The sequence below is a fragment of the Mastacembelus armatus genome, chromosome 16 (assembly GCF_900324485.2).
Source record: "Mastacembelus armatus chromosome 16, fMasArm1.2, whole genome shotgun sequence".
Classification (NCBI taxonomy): domain Eukaryota; kingdom Metazoa; phylum Chordata; class Actinopteri; order Synbranchiformes; family Mastacembelidae; genus Mastacembelus; species Mastacembelus armatus.
Genome location: NC_046648.1, coordinates 18456196 through 18477945, shown reverse-complemented (window position 1 = coordinate 18477945; position 21750 = coordinate 18456196). Strand labels below are relative to the sequence as shown.

At 37.7% G+C, this 21750-nt stretch overlaps 3 protein-coding genes across 3 annotated transcripts; all 3 read right to left on the bottom strand.

Annotated features, from left to right (window-relative positions):
* Positions 1–1126: 1126 nt before the first annotated feature.
* Positions 1127–2501, bottom strand: apoc2 (apolipoprotein C-II). Its single transcript, XM_026317367.1, has 4 exons — positions 2423–2501; positions 2068–2130; positions 1794–1950; positions 1127–1705 (listed from the first exon to the last, which is right to left on the bottom strand). Exons 2-4 carry the CDS (start codon positions 2114–2116, stop codon positions 1621–1623), a joined length of 291 nt encoding a protein of 96 aa, XP_026173152.1. The 5' UTR covers positions 2117–2130; positions 2423–2501; the 3' UTR covers positions 1127–1620.
* An 8442-nt stretch (positions 2502–10943) lies between these two features.
* On the bottom strand, positions 10944–12219 carry apoc1 (apolipoprotein C-I). The gene is made up of 4 exons (XM_026317344.1): positions 12140–12219; positions 11648–11715; positions 11421–11556; positions 10944–11330 (listed from the first exon to the last, which is right to left on the bottom strand). Exons 2-4 carry the CDS (start codon positions 11700–11702, stop codon positions 11270–11272), a joined length of 252 nt encoding a protein of 83 aa, XP_026173129.1. The 5' UTR covers positions 11703–11715; positions 12140–12219; the 3' UTR covers positions 10944–11269.
* Positions 12220–15955: 3736 nt separating this feature from the next.
* Positions 15956–18299, bottom strand: apoeb (apolipoprotein Eb). The gene is made up of 5 exons (XM_026317161.1): positions 18220–18299; positions 17860–17926; positions 17609–17762; positions 17194–17481; positions 15956–17106 (listed from the first exon to the last, which is right to left on the bottom strand). The coding sequence occupies exons 2-5, from the start codon at positions 17900–17902 to the stop codon at positions 16761–16763; spliced, it is 831 nt and encodes a 276-aa protein (XP_026172946.1). The 5' UTR covers positions 17903–17926; positions 18220–18299; the 3' UTR covers positions 15956–16760.
* Between the last annotated feature and the right edge of the window lie 3451 nt (positions 18300–21750).

Sequence of the window (21750 nt, the reverse complement as noted above, 5' to 3'; positions counted from 1 at the left end):
GTAAAATGGACAATTGTGTCAGAGATAAATGAATAAAGCTTTCTAAGTACTAGCAGAAGAAATCATAAAGGAGATAGCGGTGGGGATATTATACCCACAGCTCTTTATAAAGTTAATATTTTACCATGATGCAATTTTAAAAACCTTGTCTTAAAAATAACATAAATTGCCTCAACCCTTTTAGGACACCAAAATATTTGCTATTAATATTCTCTACCCCTTTGAGTCTCTAAAATGATCATTTGAAAAGAAAACATTGTTTGTTCATGGATATCCTTTTATATACGTTCCAATTTTGCAGCACTTGCATGCACCCACGGGTGAAATGAAAATGGTGTAGAGCCCAAATCTGAGCACATTTGTCAGGTTTGTCAGAGCCAATGTTGGAGACAAATCAATCAAAAATAAAGTTCACTCAAAAAAAATAATCATACCCAAAACATTTACTTGTAATTAAATGGTTTAAATTGTCAATGCAATTTTTTAACATAACTTTGTTTAATGCAGTTTAATCAATAATGTAATCAATGTAATTTGTTTACATTCTGTTTCTATATAAGCATATTTACATTAGGTTTGTATGATTATAGATGTGGTCACAGTATTAAAAATAGCAGTATTTTTCAAGAAGTTTTAGAATACTATAGACCTCAAAATACACAAGGATGTGCAGTTTGTCCTGTGGCTCTCTGGTAGATTATACATCTTTTGTAACAGCAATACATAGTGATTCCTGAAAGCAAATAAATCTATTTTGTTTTGTTCTGCTTGTAGCTTCAGTAGAGGCCACATGTTGTAGATTTATGCATTAATTAAAAATCACAACATCCTTGATTCACAGCTTGTCAGAATCCACTAAGCAACCGCTCCAGTCTTTGTTGTTTATTCATCTCAGTTGGTTTCTCAGCGCTTGCATATCACAAGTTGTGTCTTTTCATCCATTATTAATTGCAACAGAAGCCTCTGTTCTACAGCTGCTGCATCTGATAGAAGTCTGGTGATCCTTTGCATCAGTGAGATGAAAGGAAACACAGGTCTTAACACAGACAGACGGGAGAAATGTGCACAGTTTACTGTATCTGACTTAACTAATTCCACTTATCAACCACAGACACACATTTTTTTATATAAATATTTTATTTCAAGATATGACACAAATATATAAATTTTGCGAACATTGGATGATCATTAGAGGCAGCCATAAGAAAACTGACACACCAGTAGGTAATTAAATTATTTGTGTTATTTGTATTGGGGTCCACATTTCATTTTGGCTCATTGTAGTGCAGCGCTATCCTTTTTTGTGCTTGCCAAGTTGTTCTCTCCGGTTTTTTGTCCAAGCTGTTTTTTTTTTTTCTTCCCCCCTCAAAGTATTACACTCCGTGTTGGGTGGTTATCATCATTTTACACCAGTGCAGTGGCCCAGGAACGCGCCACAAAGAGCACCTGGTGCATTACTTTGGAAGATGCTGTTTGAGACACTTAAGTGACATTGGATACAGCTCAGTTCAGAATGGCACATGACATTTGGGCCTTTCATGTGGAGCTAAAAAATTCCTGCACTGTCAGAAATAAAAATAGCTGAAGTCATTGGGAATTTGTTGTTGCTTACTGCTGGGCCTAGGGGTAAAAGATGTGGTAAATTTGGTCCTGCATTATGCCAAAGTAGGTGCTCACAGCTGAGGAAGTATCAGTGTAAAGATCTCTGTTGGAAACACACAAAAAGAAAGGAAAGGAGTTTCAGCAAAAAAATCTTTCTTGTGCTAAATAAAGCTGCAGGTAAAATGCCTTACTTTGCCTTTTCCTCTAACTTCAAACCCTTGATGCTTTCCAGGTATTCACTGGCGGTGTTGACAGCGGTGTCATAGTAGGACTTGACGGTATCTGTGATCTTGGACAGTGTCCCTGCCTCCTCCTGGGCCTGCCTCGGCAGGCGGAAGCTTTCAGCACCTTCACACACACAAAAAGCAGGTCAGAGGGGTCGGGGGGCAACACATTTTGTCAGGAAAATAAGATGTATTTTCTATTGATAGTGAGTTAAACTTTATCATCTGGGAGCACACTTACTGAGAGCAAAGAGTGCAACAAGCACAGTGATGACCAGCAGCTTATTCATGGTGTCACTCGTGTCTGAGTGGGGAGAGAATTAAGACATTTAAAGTTTACCTCACTTCGTCCACTAGGGTGAGACATTGTCATTCCTTGTTCATGTGCAGTGATAGGTCGCCACTGATTTTTAACTGTATTTACAGTCTGTTCTGTTCTTTTTTTTTTTTCTCATAGCATGAAAAAAACATACAGCTCCTTTCACAAAACTTTCATTCTTCTTTAAGATTTCTAGCAACTAACACAATATGCATCAATTTTAAATGTCTCACACTCTACCCTATTCAGTAATTAAAGTAAATGCTGCCATACTCACTGTACTCCTCTCCAGAAATGAGTGTGAAGGGAGGTAAGAATAAGAGGCACCGCTGGCCCAACCTGTTTATATAGGAGAGTGAATATGTTGACTTGTTGCTCCCAGAGCCAAAGTGCACTCTGTAGGAGATAAATCACCCACTGTTGTCTGGTTGTGTGTTTGTGGAAGTAAGTGTGACATTGCATCTTGTTAAACAGACATCGTGACTATGTAAACACAAAGATAGCGAATAAGGCATCAAAATTGGCTTTAAACATCGTCAGGAGCAAATCAGGACTTCAGCCTGATTTGTTTGTGTCAGCACAGGGCTTGAGGGGTGGCATCATGCAAGTAGGTTTTCCACTAATTCAAAGCTAAATATGAATACAGGCCAATCAATTGTTTTACATTGATTGGGTTAGTAGTTCATTAATGCATCACACTCTTTCACCTTGCCGTGTTCACAGCTTCCATAAGGAGGCATTTATTACTTGCATAATGGTAGTGATGTCACATTACAATAGTCCTAAGTCCTAGAAAATGGCCCTTAGTTTAGAGTGTGTTGAACACGTCATCCCGGCTAATTCAGGTTATGAAATATTTAGGCCAGATAGGCTAGACTAAGTGGCACACTTAGACACTGCAATTTTATTTATTTATTTTTTAAACAAATGTGCTTTTAGCATTTTGGGAGAATGAAAACCTCTTCACCCATTCACGTAAAATATCGATAACTTATTTTTCAGTGTGGTCCTAATACGAAAATGTTAAATTAATTTTCTGGCAAAGGCACAAGTGAAACAAATGAACGTTTTACAAGTTCTTTCATTAAAATCCAAAGTGCAGGCCATTTGATTTTTCTTTTTTTACTTTTAAGTAATTGCTTAAGTAAGTTTTCTCATGACTTTCCAACTGTTGTTCTAATTATATTATGTGCATAGTATCATATTCAAAATATTAAGTTTTTTTTTTTTTTTTTTCTTTTGTATAATTTGTAAAATTCATTTGGTTATTTCGCTTTGTGGTCTTTTTAGCCTTGACGTTTTGGTTAGATATTGATGGTAAATATTTTGGCTCTGGTTAATAATTGCAAATCTTTCTTTGCTTGCCATGGCACAACATTTGTACACAGTTTTGGGAACAAAAGTCTCTTGTTTTTGTTTGCTAAACTGAAATATTTTTTTCTGAATACACACCTTTGTTACTACAAAGTAATTTTAAGAAAACTGTAGATCTCTTTTCTGTCATTTAAGCATATTATTTAATTTGTCATCTATTTATTGTTTTTTTTTTTCTGCTTCTCAGCTACCTATTATTTCTTAGAAGTAATTCTCTCTGTAATGACATGTCACAAAGAGACCTAAATAAACACCCCAGCTAATCGTGTGATCCCGCCTCACATGTCATGCTGCTTGTGACCCAAAACTCAGTTCAGTCTGAGGACACCTGTGGGTTGTGTTCAAACAGTCAGAGAACTTATGTTTGATGAAATCCAGCTGTTTCTTATGCTGTGATGATGCGACTGTTCTTGGGTATTGCTGCAGCTTAAGACGACATCAAGCTGCGTAGTGGCACCATCAGTATAATATCATCATTTCAGTTGTCTTTGAATATGTTGTGAACACTTACAACATAGTGATATTTGAATGTGTAAAAAGTTTCAATTACCAGAATATCTAAAATGACAAACATATGAAAATCAAACTGCCACCATTCAGAATTATCTGAGTTAGTCCTCATGGGACCTTTATTAACACAAACCATTCATTGAGATCCCTGTAACAATACTGAGAAGTGTTGTGATTATCACTTTTTGAGAAAATGATCCTGCATTTTACTTTTTTTTTTTTTTTTATACATTTGTCAGGTATATGATTGGATTATGATTTTACTACAGGATATATTATATACACATGTAGCCTGAGATCTGAGTGTTCTGTTCAGAGCAAGATGGCAAAATATATTTTTTAAAACTATGAGACAGCTTTATGTTTTCTCATTAGTGTCTGGATTTACTAATTGAATGGTCTTTGTTCTAGTTAAAAATAATTAATTTTAAATTACAGTTTTATTTTATGAAAGCTGAGCTTTTAAACCAGTTCCATTGTGTTTAATAATGATTTATGTGGCAACAAATTAAAATGTGGAGTGTATGTAGCGTAATTAAAATTTATAACTATAATTATATAATTCAGTGATTAGTGGACTCATGAGCATCTTTTGTTCTGCTCATAAAATATAATAGTGTTATTTTCCACAAAATTAAGTTTTATATTCACTTTGTAAACCTTCTATCTCTTGACAAAGAACACTAAATAGTTTTCAGTTCATTTTATTGAACACATTCACACATATACATACACAGACACACACACAGACTCTGGTTAGTGTATCAAACACTAAATACTGTACATGCACAGTTTGCATAGGTGGTGTTGATATGTTTGCCCTGTATTAAACTCTGCATGATTTGGCAAAGACATTGATTTGAAAAGAGGCAAAGGATTGTATTTGCATTGTGCATTGCTCTTCTCAGTCTAAACCGGTGTAGTTTCTATCAGCTAACATCTATTAGGGGCCTCTGACTGGTGCCTTGTTCCAGCCAGTCCTCTTTACTCAGCTGGCAAGAATTTGTCCAGGTAGACCTTCACATGGTCGATGGCGTCACTAAGTTGGGTTCCAACTGAGGGGCGCAGGTAGTGTTCGTACAGACCCAGCAATGTTGAACGGGCCTTGTCCACCGCGGGAGATGCCTCCTGGCCAAGGGCGCTGTACAAAACAGGGAAAAGAGATCATGTATATAAATCTCCAATATTAAAAGATTCATTACCAAGGTCAATGTTAGATTTTCAGTACGAATATAAACACATATTAGTAATATTTAACAGTATGTTTTTGGGGTGAATTGGAGACATTACTTAACATTGGCAACTGAGTTTTCCCTGAGAATGAAAGAGCTGTAGAGTCTTCATTGGAAGTCACTCACCTGGCAACCTTGACAAAAGCTTGGAACTCAGGCTTCTCGTGCACATTAAAAAGAAATTCCTTGGCAGCCTGTCCTTGCTCATGGGCATCGAGTTTTTCCAGAAAAGGAGCAAGATGTGCATGCATCTTTTCAGCAGCCTTTAACACCCTCTTGTAGAAAGTAGATTTCATTGAAAGATACTTGTTGGTGAGTTCTTCCGATGGAGCAGGAACATCACACAGGCTCATTGAGACTGGAATGGAATAACAGTTATAAGGATGCTATGTCAGATCCAATGGTGCAAAAATAACATGACGGAAAAAAGTAAAAAGATCATCAAAATATGTTATTTGAAACATTTTTATGTAAATTCCTGCATTGGAACTATATGTTTGTGCGTTACTGTGTTTTAAGGCCAAAGAAATGCTGTTTCTTTTACCAGTATGCACTCTGTAATATGCTGTCTGTTACCGCAACTCTATTTTTTTTTTCGTATCAACCATGGATGAAACTTTGTAGGAAAACCCAAAGAGTGTTCTTTAAATTATCGTCCAATTGAATGCTAAAACAATTTAGATTATCTTTACCACTTGGACTGCACATCCTTCTAAAGTCAGTTGCCTCAAATATCTGTCTTTTGTATAATATTTTCAATTTTACATGGTTGCATAATGGTCAGGTTGTAGTTAAAAATCAAATCCATGCATTGCATTGGTATGTTGCCTTACCTTGCAGTGCAAGCATCAGTGCCAAGACATATTTAGCATTCATCTCTGAAACCAAATAAATGAGAGAGAAAAACTTGAAAAATAAATACAACATTTGGTAAATCAGTTATTCTTTTCCATGTATTACATTTTAACCTTAGAAGACAATAAATACGTCGCTAAATCATTAGAATGCAAAAACAAAATGAATAAATGCTTTATAAAAATAAATGTTTAAGTGAAATGTGTTTAGATGTAGAAATGTATTCAGACGTAGCTCAAGAAAAGAAGCTGTGAGGGGTTCTGCAATAAGACGGATATTACCTGCTGTTGTGTTGAATGTACAGATCCAAGAAGTGACAGTCTTCTCTGGAAGCGAGTTGTCTGTAACTCAGAGCTCACATCTGGACAGGATGATATAGGGGGGGACTGCAAACAAACGTCATCACACACGTGCACACACTTCCCCACACACACTCACATTCACCTAAACAAAGTCCAATGTACATAATATTCACTTTAAATACCATATGTGGTTATGCAAGTTTCCTCATAAGTTTATCTGTATTTATAAGGTGATGCACTTGGAGCCCTCAATTCTGCAATTTGTGCTTTGTTAGTGCATGTATATAATTTCTGCACCACTTCCGACCAAAACATTTCTTTAAGAAGGTCAAGTATAATTCTTTTTTGTATTAAAGAATATTGTTTACTGGCATAACCCTTAGTAATCAGCGGGTCAGTCAAGCAAGAACTGTCTAGACACAATGCACTGAACCCAGAGTAACGTGTGCCAAGATTTCTGCCTTCACCTTTCACCCTCATACCCTGAGAGAGAGAGTGCATGTAGGGTAAATTATCAGTATCATAATGTTTTTGTATCATAATGTTCTGACAGTTTTCTTTTCTGGCAGTTTCACTATTTCTCTTTCCACTTGATGTCTCACTCTTCTTTTCTGTTTGCCTAATTCTAGGTTTTGGTTTATAGACTTCAAACCACATCTACATCTGAAATAATGAATTGATTTCAAAAGGTTGTGTTTCTCTAATGAACATCACTCAGCAAAAAGGCATGATTTTCAATAACAATCTCTAAACAACCCTTTAAATTATGTTGTTTTCTTTAATGAATTTACCTTCTGATTATCACTGTATTCACTACTGCCGTTAAGTGTTACCTCTCATGCTTACCTCTCCTAACCCTTTCGCAGGGACAAGCTGGGCCCACACACAAAGATAACCAGAGCTGTTTCATGTAATCCTGGAGTTTTATTAAGATCTAGTTTGATTCTTCACATGTGTCAGCACAACCAAAAAACCCAGTCAAGGCTTGAGATATGAGGAGTTCAGCATGATGTGGTAAGAATTTTATGTAAGACATGTGACAGGAATATTAATACATTGTCAGCTTTTCTTTAGTTTGGGGGGGGGGCTTATCATTTACTAGTTGTAAATGGTGAGTAGGTTTCAATGGTTGTCTGGATCTTTGTCCAAAATGAGCTCTTGATATTAGAGGCCCATCCAGCATAGCTGTCAGCCACTGGCTGGATGTGGTCTTCATAGTAAGCACCAAGAAAGCCCACCACTGTTGCCCCCACGTTCTGGACTTTAGCTTTGGCCTCCCTATAAGATGAAGGACACAAATGACAATAACATAGTAAATATATATATTTATATATATTTCAGCAATTGTGATAAGTAGCCATCACTTATAGTGAAGTCCTATTTGCTTGCATGAATAATCTTCATGCAGACAATGTGCAGAGTGTGTTCAGCAATACCTGGCTGTCTGTGCCAGCCGCTGCAGTATTCCTGGAGAGTCAGGTTGTGTTGGATCTAGTGTCTGGGCCAAAAGTGGCCCACATGCTGCAGAGGACAACACTTGTCAGTCAAGTAGAGTAAAAATACTCAGAAATAAAGGAACTGAGACTGGAGAAGCAGAATACATTGTATAATGCCATACCTTGGATTAGTAAGATGAGACACAAAACAAGTGCTTTTGTATGCATCTGCCACAAAGATGAGACACAAAATGGCTTCTGTATAATATTAAATTAGCAGTTAATGCTTTATAACAATATTTGTATTTAGCTAAGTAACAAGTATTTTTGCAATGTTAGACATAACATACAATTTACTGTAGTTGCCTAAAATTGCACAATAATTATTTGTTTTAAAATTTATGATTAATATTTTTATCAAAAAATAAAACTATCAAAACAAATCAAAATGTAATCATGGGTTCATTAATGTCACAACAAGTCTGTATAGGAGTGATAAACGGTGTTTCTACCTTTTCCTCTGGCTGGTCAACAAGAGTTGAATGATACAAGTGTTATCAAGCCATTTTATTTGTCTTAGGTGACCACAACAGCATGTACATTGGTCCTAATCGGATGACCATCCTCAGTGGTTCTGTTTTTTTTTTTTTTTTGGTTTTTTTTTTGGTTTTTTTTTTTTTTCCTCATCTCTACACTGCACCAATGTGACATGCTTTCACCAGCAGATCTACTTTCTCATTATCTCTGATTATGATATTTTTTTTCCTAAATAAGAAAACACCAACATAAAATAAAAGGACAATGAATGTACCAATTTTCTTTTTTATAAAATTTCAAAGACATAAAACTTGAAGAATTCTTGTTAGCTGTTCCATTAGTCACCAGTAAGTCCAGGCCATTGGCACTTTTACTTACTTTTATCAACTTAATTTTATTAACCGCATTACAGTATATCAGCATCCTGAGCTCTTGATATCTTTTTAAGATCAAAATGAGCTGAGTTCCAAAATTGTCCAAATGCCCTTTGGATCAGGTATCTCAGCCCATTTGGTGCTGCTGATATGTATGTAGGCCAGTCAAAGTCTCTCTTCTGGTAGAAGAGATATGGGTTTTTGTCAAGAGCGGAGGAGGGTCAGATAGATAAACATTTTCAGCCAAGCAAAGCATTTCTGTGGGCAGAGTCCACCACAAAATCCATTCAGTCCTACTTAGGTTATGTGCTTGCCACATGTTTTTAGTTAGAACAATTCAATGTTAATGTTGAGATTAGAGTTCATAACTATGTTGTACTTACAGAGCTGCTCTCACAGCTGTCTAAACAAATGGGGTCAAAATCTTTCCTTCTTTGTGTGTTGGGTTTTGAACATCTGAACTCTGAATGTGGGGATGTGTGTAAGTCCCTGACATAAGTGCAACATCCAGTCCCCTAGTATGCATGAGAAAAGTAACATTTGTGCATCAAGCTAAAACTAGTTCTGTCAAATACAAAATCCTGCAATAAATTCTCCCTTCGTGAATGTAATTTTCATTGAAACTGTTCTAGAGACATGTTGATTCTGAATTATATGGTTATTTATAGTGCTTTTAAATTGTATTGCATTATACTGAAACTTATTTAGCCTAGACTCACTGATATAAATGGACTACAAAAAAATACTTGGTGGAAAGCAATACAGGTCAACAACAGTGCAAATTACCACAATAAAGCTGAATTAAAACATGGTCACCTCTCTGAAGGGAGGATTTACTGCAGGACCTTTGTATGAGATTGCATTCGTTTGAGCGAGGTGCAACTTATAAATTGGCAAATGAGTTTCTATATATGGAATTACTACACACTAAATGTAACAGAGTTATGTTTTGTTTACAATACATACTTATTACACCTGGAAATATTAGGGCCCCTTCTCAGTTTTAATTTAGGAACTTTGTGATGCCTTTAACCCTCAGGATAAGCAATATAGCTGGATAGTGGCTTTTTATTTCTGTGACATGTTAAACTAATCAAAGTGAAAGTTATTTATAGTTAATTTCATTTCCAACATCCGGTGCAACAATATCATGGTCTGTGGTGTCTGTGACCCCTGTGCAACAGCTGCTGACCTCTATCACATTGTTCTTTTCACAGGAACAGGTTTCATTGAACTGGGACAACCAGTGTATGATTAACCCAGCATAAACAGTGACTTTAGCCCAGGAATTGTGAAATGCCAGAAAAGCAGCCATGTTGGCACTTGCCCTTTGGTACCAACTATTGACATAAATGATCTATTATTTATCAAATGCTGCTGGCTCTTCTTTTGATTAATTGATCGGTTTTAGTCCCCATTCATATGATATGATTTGATGTAATATAAACTAAGTATCGGATCAAAGTACTTCAAATCCATTCAGTCACTGTGATTAGTCAATCGTTAAACTGTTGCTTTTCATTAAGCAGTTAATAGAGCTTTTCATTACTTAAGCACCAGGACCTTCCACATTTATTATACACAGCAGTAGTAGAATTTAGTACATAACTGTAGCGTTAATGTCTTACAGTCCTGCTCTCAAGCATTATTTCAAATAAAGTGACATTTATCACTGGTTAATGTAATGAGGAATGCATGTATGAGGAAATTGATGAGAAATGTTATGTCTGTCAACCCACTGTATATCTAGATATCTTCATTTTCCAACCACACTTCATTTTAATGGTATGTTCTGTGTAAATATTGATTTATTAACGCAAGAAAGTATTAAGTTTAAACCTGAAGAACATGGGTAGAACAGCAGCCTTTATTTTAAATAGAACCTGTAAGATAAAATAAATCTAAATTTATTCCACTTACTATGATGAAGTTTCTATCATAACAAATATTGTTATGATTAGTTTCTTTCGTTTTTTTAAATGTGTGTATCTTAAATAAACAACAGAAAACAACATTTATTTGAGAAAGAAAGCCTGTAATGTGATTTGAAAACTCTGTAACAGATTTCTAAACCATAGGGAGGAAAATAAATATGCGATGATTTGTGTAACAAACTGAGTCATTGCTGTCATAGACCAGAACTGTTCATTTATTTAATGTCAGACAACTGTGAACACACTTTCATTTTTATTCAGCACACTGAGAATTTATTTTCTTCACATTAATAAATATTTATGCTAATACAGAATTGATATAAAAATATTTTATTTTTGGTGTCCTTGTTGCAAATTGTGATGTTTTTTTGTTTTTGTTTTGTCAAAAAGATTGCACTAAAATTATAAACAGAACATCTCTTTACAGACACTCTTTATAGGCAGTCTAACCATTTAGACTGGTCTGCAGAGCATTGTGGCATGTGGGCTTCCCAGCATGCTCAGAATGAAGAGGTCAGCGGTGAGAGGTGGGGGTGTTGACGAGTTGGAGACAGGTGCCTGTCTACATGTCTACTGGGTAAGTTCCCCAAGCTTGGTCTTCACCTTGTCAAATTGCTCCTGGAACCAGTTTCTGAGGGAGAGTACAAAACCGTGTGTTACCAAAGTGACGATGGGAACATTTGTGTGAATGTCATTATTTCTCTTCGCTCTAAGCGCATACCTGGTGCTGACTGCAAAGTCGCTGTTATGGAGCTGATCAAAGCCCGTCTTTGCTTTATCAGCCAGGGTCTTGACCCCCTCAGACAGCTGCTCGCTGATCTTGACAACCCTCTGCTTGATGGTCTCCTCCTGAGCCTCTGCAGGTGGTGGACACGGAAAGAGAAACTTACTTATCATGAAAGAAGAAGACGACAAACGTGGCTATGGAAATGATTCCATAAAACCTACCTGTGAATGCGACAAATGCCAGCATCAGCATGGCAACTGCAAGATACAGTCTCATCTTGGCTGTGACTCTGAAGAGGAAGGACAGAAAAAGTTCGTTGTTTATTTGTCCCCACTGCTGCGCACAAAGACAGACAGGGAGCGAGCAGAAAACGTTTTATTCAGGGGTTATGAAAATAGCGCCCCCATACGTCAGCACCACAACGAGGGGACAGCTCCTCTTAGGGTGTCCCCCCCCGCTAAACCTTCACACAGCAAGTAGTTCTTTAAAATGTACACATCAACATCTAAAAGCTTCACCTATAAATATCTCTGTTGTTGAATTTCAATTACTTTTTCCAATCAACAATTTTACGAAAGAAGTCCGAGCAGACGTTTTGAATAAACACTGGTGGATATATATAAATATTTTTATTTCGTGTTTCTGCGTTAGTATCCGACAGTTGTTATATTTTCTAAATTCCAGAAGTGATGGAAATAAGAAGTGCAACATACCTGTTTTTCCGTGTCAGAGGAGAAATAAATCGAGTGTGTCTGAGCGCCTACATGTGTTGTTGCTTTTTATAAGCCTTCACGGTTCTAGGAGGGTGACGCAAAACATCAGACTTAAGTCAACATGTACACGTGGTAACCTTGAGGTGTCACTGCCCCATTTATTGATCAACGCCACTCTAACTAGATAAAAAAGATAGGGCTTATAATAAAGACTAATAAATTAGGATCCTAATTGCGTTATGTGCGAGGTGGTGTGATGAAGGCAGACTAGAATTAAGTGATCACATATCACTGTGCACTGTATCCAAGTCCTATTCACATATATTTGACAAAGAAATTGGGTGCAAATAAAAAGGAAATATATTTGAATTGAAACCAATGGAACTTATACCAGAAATGTGTCCCTATTGCACATTTACTATATGACAGATTTCTTAAAGGATCAGAGTGTACACTTCAGCACCAATGGTGGAACTAGATAAGGCATATGTGATGTAAAAGAAACATAGTTCAGCTCTGATTAAAAAAAAAAATTATTACCAATAAACACTTGGAAGCTCCTTTGGACTGGAGTGTTGATCAAGTATTGAATTACCATATCAAAGTTTAGATATCAAGTGCCAAAGTACTGCTACAGGATCACTGTCCAAGAATTGACTGTGAACACGATGCACATAAACAGGCTGACCTTTGTTTTCCTTTTTTTTTTGTTATGTATTAATACATAATATATTTTTTTAATTGCATAATTCGGACATTTACAATGCTGGGTGAAGTATTTATAACATGTAACAGTGAATGCCATTATGCTAGATGCTCCCTATATGTAGACTATTACATATAGGGACCATTATTCAATCATTATTGATGCAATAAGCTTCATATTGTATTTAGTCAAAGTGGAGCTCATTTGAAGTGCTTTATACTCTATGCTGTTGGGTAGTTTAGTCTAAGATAATAATTGCAAATGCTGCCTCGTGTTGTCCGTTTATAGCACAGAAGTCACTAATAACTTGCAGACTCAAACTACTTCGCTGCCTGTAACCTATAGTCTGTTTTGGTGTTCTGCTTCTTGCCCCATTTGCTGCTCTATTTAGCATTTCATTGCCTCATTTGATGTCTCCTTCATTCAGACCTTCCCTTTTTTAACAGGGAAGTTGGTCAGACAAAGCCATATGTGGTCCAGCTTGTAAGTTTGCATGCAACAGGAAAGCAGTACAGTTGGATGAACTGTTGTAACCCATGCTTATAACAATGGCCTGTGGTAGAGCCAGGAGGTCTTTTGTCTGGACATTTAAAGGCCTTGATCATTGCTTCACTTGTCTGTTTTCACACCATGCAGTCTTCAAGAGGCCAAGTACCCATTTGTTGCTGATATGTTGCCCTGTATGTGCTGTTGCTATGATGAATTGCCTACAACTGAGTTAAATGAGCCTTCGCATGCCTCAACACTCACACATTACCTCTGAAAGACTAAATCTCCATTTCCTTTGTCATGAAGTGGCCAGTGGGTTTATGTATGAGCTTGAGCTTGCGTGCATATAAGCTCCTTTTGAATAATTGTAGGAGGCATAGGGCGTGAAAGTGCACGTCTTGCATGCTCCCAATTTGCAATAACAAGCTCACAGAAAGGCTGTTTTTGTGTTTGGCCAAAGGCCCCTGTGGTGATTGATGTTGTGTGCCAGCTTTGAAGGGGAGGAACAGGATGGAGAAAAGAAAAAGGGATTGTAATATGAGGTAAAATCTCTGCAGGGGTGTTTTGGAAGGGTTACTAGCAGTCATGGGCTAGCTAGCACCTGCTAAGCTGCCGTGACAGTGTTTGTTACTGGGCAGTGCTCAGAGTGCAGACACCCTATAGGAGCAAACAGCAAAAGTGCTGATCTAACAGGTTTTTTGTGGTTTTCCTGTTTTTACTGTCCATGACTGAACTTCGCAATAATGGGTAGTTCAATATAGATGTTTTACTTGTCTGAGATTCAAAATAAACACTAGTTCCTGAAAAAAGTCATAGCATAAAGAACAAACACCCAAGTCATACCGTTAGTCATAAATTTGCTTTACATGCAAATTCCCGTTAACCGACAGAGAAATAGAAAACATGTTTTCTTATACCACCACAGCTTGTTTTGTAGAGATGAGAAATGGCTTAAATGAATAAGCACACATCTTTCAGAGACATACTGCAATCAGCTAGACTATGACCCTGCACAAAGTTACAATTCTATACTGTTGTTTTTTGAGAATATTTTTGAGCTATCTGCCTTTATTTCTGATGGAGTTTAGTAGGGAGTTGGACATGTAATGGGAGGACAGAGAGTGGAATGAAAAGTGCCTGAGATTCAGAGTTGGATTCAGAAGATAGACATTAAATGGTCAGTTACATGTCTAGGAATTCATACAGCATGCGTCAGTTATATTGCATCAGTTAAGGTTATTTATTTATGTGTTCTTTATGAATTCACTATTATATTTTTCTTAAATTGCCCTAGTCTCTGATGTGATTTTGAAACAGTTACCAACTTTGTGTTGGATCTCGGATTATGTATGTCCATTCTTAAAACTCATGGAGCGTGTGTTTCTTTATGAAACAAATCTAGTTTGCTTAATCCAAAACAGAAAACACAGCTGCATCTTTGTGCAGCATGGATTCAAGTGGAGGGGTCAGAGGAGAGGAGAGGAGCTGAACAAGGGACAAATGGTGTCCTCTACTGGCCTCTGCTCTGCACTTCAAAGAAAAAATCCTGCTGGGTTTGATAAGCACAACTTTTGATTGCAAGAGTGAACTAACTGTCAGGACAATTTTTCCCCCTAGGCAGGCCCAGATGTGTATCAAGATGGAAAGGCAGATGTTTTGCTAATGGCTGGATGACTTGTTAGAATTAAAAAATGTACTTACTCAAAGACTTTTTGAACTTTTGCCTTGATTTAATTATAGACGGGGTAGAGACAGACCTGCAATAAATGGCCCCCTGCCAGAAATAAACATTGCAGTTTAATGTTGTGCATTTTAACCATCAACTCACCAGGACACACATGCTTTGATAAATGTATGTATATGTGGGCACACTATCTACAGACTATTTGTGTGATTATGAATATCTCTTATTGCCTTGTCTTTGCAAATGTGTGATACAGATACACTGATGCATACCTTGTAATTTGAACCAAGCCAAGATAAAGCTAGAAATGGTACTGTCACCACAAAGATAATACAATCTGGGGCACAGTATGTTCCTAATGCCTACTGGGAACACAAGAAAGGAATCTGGGAACAGATCTTAACAGGTCTGGACTAGAAAAATGGTAGGCCAAGAGTTGTAGGGGGTGGCTGTTCATGGAGGGCAATGGGAGAAAGGGTTGGGTTGGGCTGGAGTGGATTTACATGAGGGAGCAGGGAATAAATTCTATCTTTTATTTCTGTAGGCACAGTAAGTTAAAGGGATGGGCCTCTGTGTACTTGTGTCAGATGGTGGATGAAAACATGCTCAAAGGAGCCAGTAGCTTTAGATAAATTCCCCTTATATAATTAGCCCAGCAGCCTTATGCAACTGTATGCTAATGAAAGAATACAATAGAAATTGTGATCACTGGTGATCACTTTAGGTCCTTTTTTAAAATTACTTCCGGCTAATATTATTTTAGATTTTCTTCATATTCAAAGTGCTCTAGAGAGTAAAAGTACAATAGTGGATCAGGATAAGCAAGAGCTCTGTGGAGTCTCCACTTATGTAACTGAACCTCTACATAAATAATAGATAACTATTTAAAGTTTGATCAGAGAAACAAACAAGAGCAAATGGCATCTTTTCTAAGTTCTTTATTCACTCAGCACTGTTCAGCACACAGCAGACAGACAGTGCACTTACAGTGAGCAGCATGGTGGGCATATGACATGTGAAACACAAGGGACACTGAGAGTGAAGAACAGGCAAGCAGCAATACACTTTACTCACTGATTGTCATTTTTGCATCATGTCATTTTAGATTTCACTTCTCAGCAACACAAAGTGCAGAATATAGAGAAGGGCACTTTAGTGGTTGAGTGTAGTAGGCACATTAGAGTATGTGGCCCCATCTTCTGATCTTAATTCAGTGCATTTATAGAAAAGAAAGACACTTGTGTTTGGTGCATTTAGGGATAATACAGGCTGGAATCACTGCCTATGAGGCTCAAGCTGAGCAGTTTTATTTACAACCCACCAAGATTTAGAAAACCCAAAACCTGGGGTCGGGGTAGACAGCTATCAGTTAATTCAAAGTAGAAAAGCGAAGCATATTACAAATATTGGTCTCCTCTTTGTGTGTTAAAGGCTGTATTGACTGTGGTGCTTGTGTTCAGTGAGAAAGGGACTTGATAAGAGAAGAAGAGAGGGTGACTGTGCAAAAGGAGGAACCCAAGCAGACTTTTATCTGCTAACTGTTCTGTAAAAGATGCACCTCACCTTTCCTCCTTGCTCTCATCAACTCCCTAATCTTGAACACTAGAGCACTCAATGGAGATATCAATAACTCATAACTCCCTCTTTCCCCTCTTTTACAGGATATAAAGAAATCAGTGGTTTACACATTCCTCCTACTACCACCAATCATTTACAACCTCTTAAAGACCCTTTGTCTGTCTTCAGGCAGTGGCTGTCTCCTTGACCTTGTCCATGATGCTCTCAAACTGCTCACGGAGCTGGGTGGCGTAGGGAGAGAAGAGCTCAGTCAGCTCGTCAATCTTGCCCTCCAGGGAGGTACGCAGGTCCTGGGCTGTGGCCTCCAGCTGGGTCTTCAGGCCCTCAGCCTGGGTCTCCAACTGCTGACCCAAACCCTCAGCCTGGCTCTTCAGCATGGATGAGATGTCACTGAGCTTCTTGTTGGTGGTTTCACTGGCCTGTTGGACGTAGGGCTCAACTTGCTCCTTCACAGCATCCAGGTTCTGGGAGGTGCGGGACTGGAACTCACTGAGGTAGGTGGCCACGGTGCTGGTGGTGACGAAGAAAGAGACATTTTAGTGTCATATTGACATAGGCAAGAAAATGTTTAAATCTGAAAGCCTCCACCCAACTTACTTGCGAATCTCCTCTGTGTCCTTGTCCAGGCGCTTCTTGAGCTTGTTGGCATAGGCACTAATGCGGTTGTGGACATCATCACTGTTCTGCTCCATCATTGTTTGGAGCTCACCCAGATAGTCAGTGCTGCGCTCCTTAGCATCCATCATGTCCTTCTGCAGTTTGTTGGCCAGAAGCTGCAGATCCTGAGACAGTTGGCCAGTAGAGGGATCAGTGTAGGGGCTCAGCTTGGACTGGATGTCATCTCTGTAGGTTGTAAGCTCTGTCATGGTATCAGTGATCAGAGTGCTGGAAACAGAAAAACATGGTTGGATATGATGACCAATCAGGATTGTAAACATAGTGCAGTTAGTAAAGTACTGGAACTCCTGGGACAAAGGAAAAACTGTTGACTGAATCTCTGAACTTCACTTACTCTAGTTCCCTGCTGAGCTGAGTGATCTTGAGGTTCTGCACGACTCCATCAGCTTGTTGGTTCAGGTCAGAAATATACTGCCAGAAACGATTCACTGTGTCTTCCCAACTTTTTGGGGTGGCATCAGCCTGCCGCACAGCACGGGCATTGCAGCCTATATTGGGCCCAGTAATGAAAGGCATGGATAGATGAGAATTACACATCCAGAGAAACACAATGTTAGAAAATACTTAAACCAGCAGAAGACTTACCAGTGATGACTGCTAGAGCAAGGATGAGAGCTACAGCCTTCATGGTTGTTAGACAAGACAGTTACACCTGTGAAATAAAGCAAAAAGGCTCAGTGCACGTCAATAATGGAAGGTTTCATTATTTCACATTTCAAACACCAATAAACAACCAAGAAAAATGTAAACAAGGCATGCTTTTAGATCTAAAAAAGTCATAGATGTGAATAGTTACAGCCAATAACCGAGCATCTAAAATAAAAAAAACAAATAACATTTGATAAAATTTAGACTGATTTATAGATTTCTAAGACACGTCTAAGAGTTGGTATTACAAAAGAAGCCAGCCGGTTAATGTGCAGCCTTCGCAGTTTTTCCACTCACCTGAGAGGTCGAGCTTCCTCCGTGCCTCTGACCGGGGACTGGAGCCTTTTATACAGTCTCAGGAGGCGGCTGCTGCTGCGCGCGTCCCCGGGTGGAGTGATCACTGACGCCAGCGCGCGTTCACATGGTGATGATGATTTGTCTCCACGCAGCGTGACACCGACACGGCGTCCGAAGTTCTCCCCGGTTTGCTTTGCTTCAGGGGCTGATTGAGCAACGTGGAAGTCACAAGAATAACGGGGTAAAAGTCTCTAATGTCATGAAATGTGTTTTCACGTGTTAACGGCAGACGAAGTGCCACGTACAGAATTCATTGTTTACGATATAAACAGCATTTTCACGTTTGTAGCGGTGGCGAAAGGCATGCTGGGTCATTTAATTCGTGTATTTTAGAAGCTACTTGTGTTTGTCTTATAAAACATGAACCTACAGTGTAGCCACATAAAGATAGTGGAGTGTAAAGTACATTTCTTCTGAAATGGGGAGTAAATGTATTAAACTATAGAAATAAATACAGACACACTGGAATTATGTTAAATCACATTATATAAGTAAAGGTACTTAGTTACATTTCACCACTACTTAGAAACTGTAATATGTATATTTGGTACTTAAAGTTAGATTAGGTGTTTGCTTTCACAACATGTTGACCTTATCAACATGGTGCCATGATCTACAGTGAACTTGTACCCAGCAATGTGTACTGATTTTTTTTTTTTTTTTTTTTTCATGATGGTATTTCCACTTTTACTCAAGTAACAGATTTGAAAACTTCTTCCACCACTGATTATTGCAGGTTTAGAGTTAATTGTCCACAGTTTTGGAGGTTTTTCTCTAATCACTATCACACCTCATCTGAATTTAAATCCTCTTTGGCACCAGGATGTAGATGAAGCTGTTGGATGCGCATTTCAGTCGAAATGAGTTGCTACAGCTGACCATTCACACCCCACGTAGCCTCCCTAGACCCACACGCAACCCCCCAACCTGAGATGCCACTACAGAGTGTGGTCTATGACAGATTGTTAAGCCCTCTATATAATGTTGTATATAAACTGTGGTGCCATTAGCCCTAGATTTAATTTAAGTGTGCAGATTTAATTTTCTATGTACAATACTTGATATACTCTGCTGTTATATGATATACAGCTATAAAACCCCTGGGGCACAAATAAGGTCTCAGCACTACAGTACGGGCATGTTCAGGCTTGGGCATTCTCTCTAATGCATCAAGCCTGCACTACCAAAGAAAGATTACAGGTAGTAAAATATGGACAACCCAAACAATTTTCTCACCTTAAGACACTGAATAACAGCATTATATTATACAGGAACCATAAAGAGTTTTTGCTTTTCACAGAGGACAGTTATTCCTGAAAAAATTCCAGGATTTTGAAACAGACGCAGGAATAGGGAAGTTTGATTAAAAAAGAAAGTGTTTAACCCATCCTGTTAAAGAATAAATATTTGTTTGGAGGTAGAACTGTCATAAGTCCCAGTGCATTGTTGTGTTAGACTATTTTCTTGTTATGATTAAGGTTATAAGATATTGAGAATTAAAGCATGGGCCCATTAGTACTGATCTTCATGGGAAGTAAGGAAAGCACAGTGATGATGAATCATACTTTACCTTTTGTCTTTTATTTAAAGTGGTAAGATAAGTTTAAATTTAATTTTTTTTTAATGAAACACCATAATTCTACAATTCACAGAAAAATGATTATGCTATATCCTATTGGCCATGATGTATGTCCATGTAACTTTCTGCCATTACTCATACTAAAACAGATTTTTTTTTTTTTTTTTTTTTTTTTCCCAGTTCAACTCCCATTTCCATGTGTAATACCTTTGCCTTTTACCAGTCAGCCTCTTTGTTGTCAACCCAGTGGATTTGTATGTTCTGTCTTTTTTCTGGTTTGGCCATGTAATTAATGTGAGAACATGATAACATTAGTGTGTGACAAAAAGGACCACAGTTTGTTTACTGGTTAAGATACTATACCCACCAAATAGTTCAGCAATCAGTGATCAATGAACAGTGAGATCACAGTCTATAGCACATTTTAGCTTGAACTCTGTTCATGTTTAGATGTCACAACGAAACAAGACCTTTGTCTTTGGTATTCTATGACAGTAGTGTGTGTTTGTTACTTGATGAGGGTGTGTTTGATACTGTATGTTCAGCTAGATAACAAGTCCTCTCTAGTTGAAACACAGAACAAATCAAGATCAGTAATTTAAGCCCATCATTCTGAGCAAAATGTTCTCACAACAACATTTTTTAGTTGTTTTTTTGTTTGTTTTTGTTAAAGGTCAAGAGTAAGCAACCGCCACCTGTTTAACAACAAACATTACTGAAAGTCCTACTACACAAACCCACAATGCTTCCAGGACCAACAGGAGGCAGATGGGGAAGTGAAACAGAGAGAATCAAGAACTATGAGGTAATACAGTAAAAAAAAAAAAAAAAATTATACACATATCTAAAATACAGCTGCTTCTCCTTTCGTTGATGTCTGATGTTTATCAGCAGTGTGTGTGTATGAGAGGGCATCTTTAGATGATTTGAACGTATGTAACCCCAGCCTGATGATGTTTTTCTGTGGAGGAGAGTTTCGTTTTTGATTGGAATTGGATGATCTCACCCTGCTGAACAAACCTCAGTTTAGCCAAGTCAGCGAGTTTACTCCAGTTAACATCTGTGGGTGAAAAGCTACTGAACTGGATGTTTAAATTCAGAACTGGGTGTTGTTTTTTTTTTTCCTGTGGCATATCACCTATTATCTGGTTCTGAGTCAGAGCAGTATCTGCTGATGGATGTGTGTCTTGACAGAGTCAAATATCTGAGTAAAGCTGCTGGGTTTATAGTTTATACAGTTTTTTATCATAAATACATATTTGGAGTGGTATCAACCTTTAACTCTTCTAAAATACATTTGTTAAAATGTATTTACTGCCTGTTTTAGCATTGGAAGAAAGTTCATTTGACTGACTCATACACGGAGACAGAGTAAGAACAATTATGGCTGCCTCCAATATGTAAGTTCTCAAAAAAAAACATGTAAAAGCTTCAAGACCATGTAACCTTCTCTGCCATCTGCTCCAGCAGTTTGTTTCAATAATAATAATAAAAAACAAAACTCACAAAAAGTGATCTACATTAAGACATGAATTTCAATGTTACTTAAAGTGTGTTGTAATTTGTTTCCTCTTCATTAGCTGCAGACAAAAACATGCTTCAAGGTAACATCTTCATTTTGCTTTTTTGAAGCTATAAATGTTTTCTGACTCTTTTCAAATAATTGATTTACTTTTTAATGTCTTATTACTTTATTAGGAATGGGTTCAAAACCTCCAGTTGTCAGTGTATTAGTGCATATGCACAAAGTGTGCGTGTCCATTAAAACAAGAAAGGTAAAACAGACCATGCTTAATTCGGCACAACACAAAAACTATTTACAGTAAAATGTTTAACTTTACAACACAGTATAACATAAAACCTTCATATTATCAGACCAAAGAACAAAATCA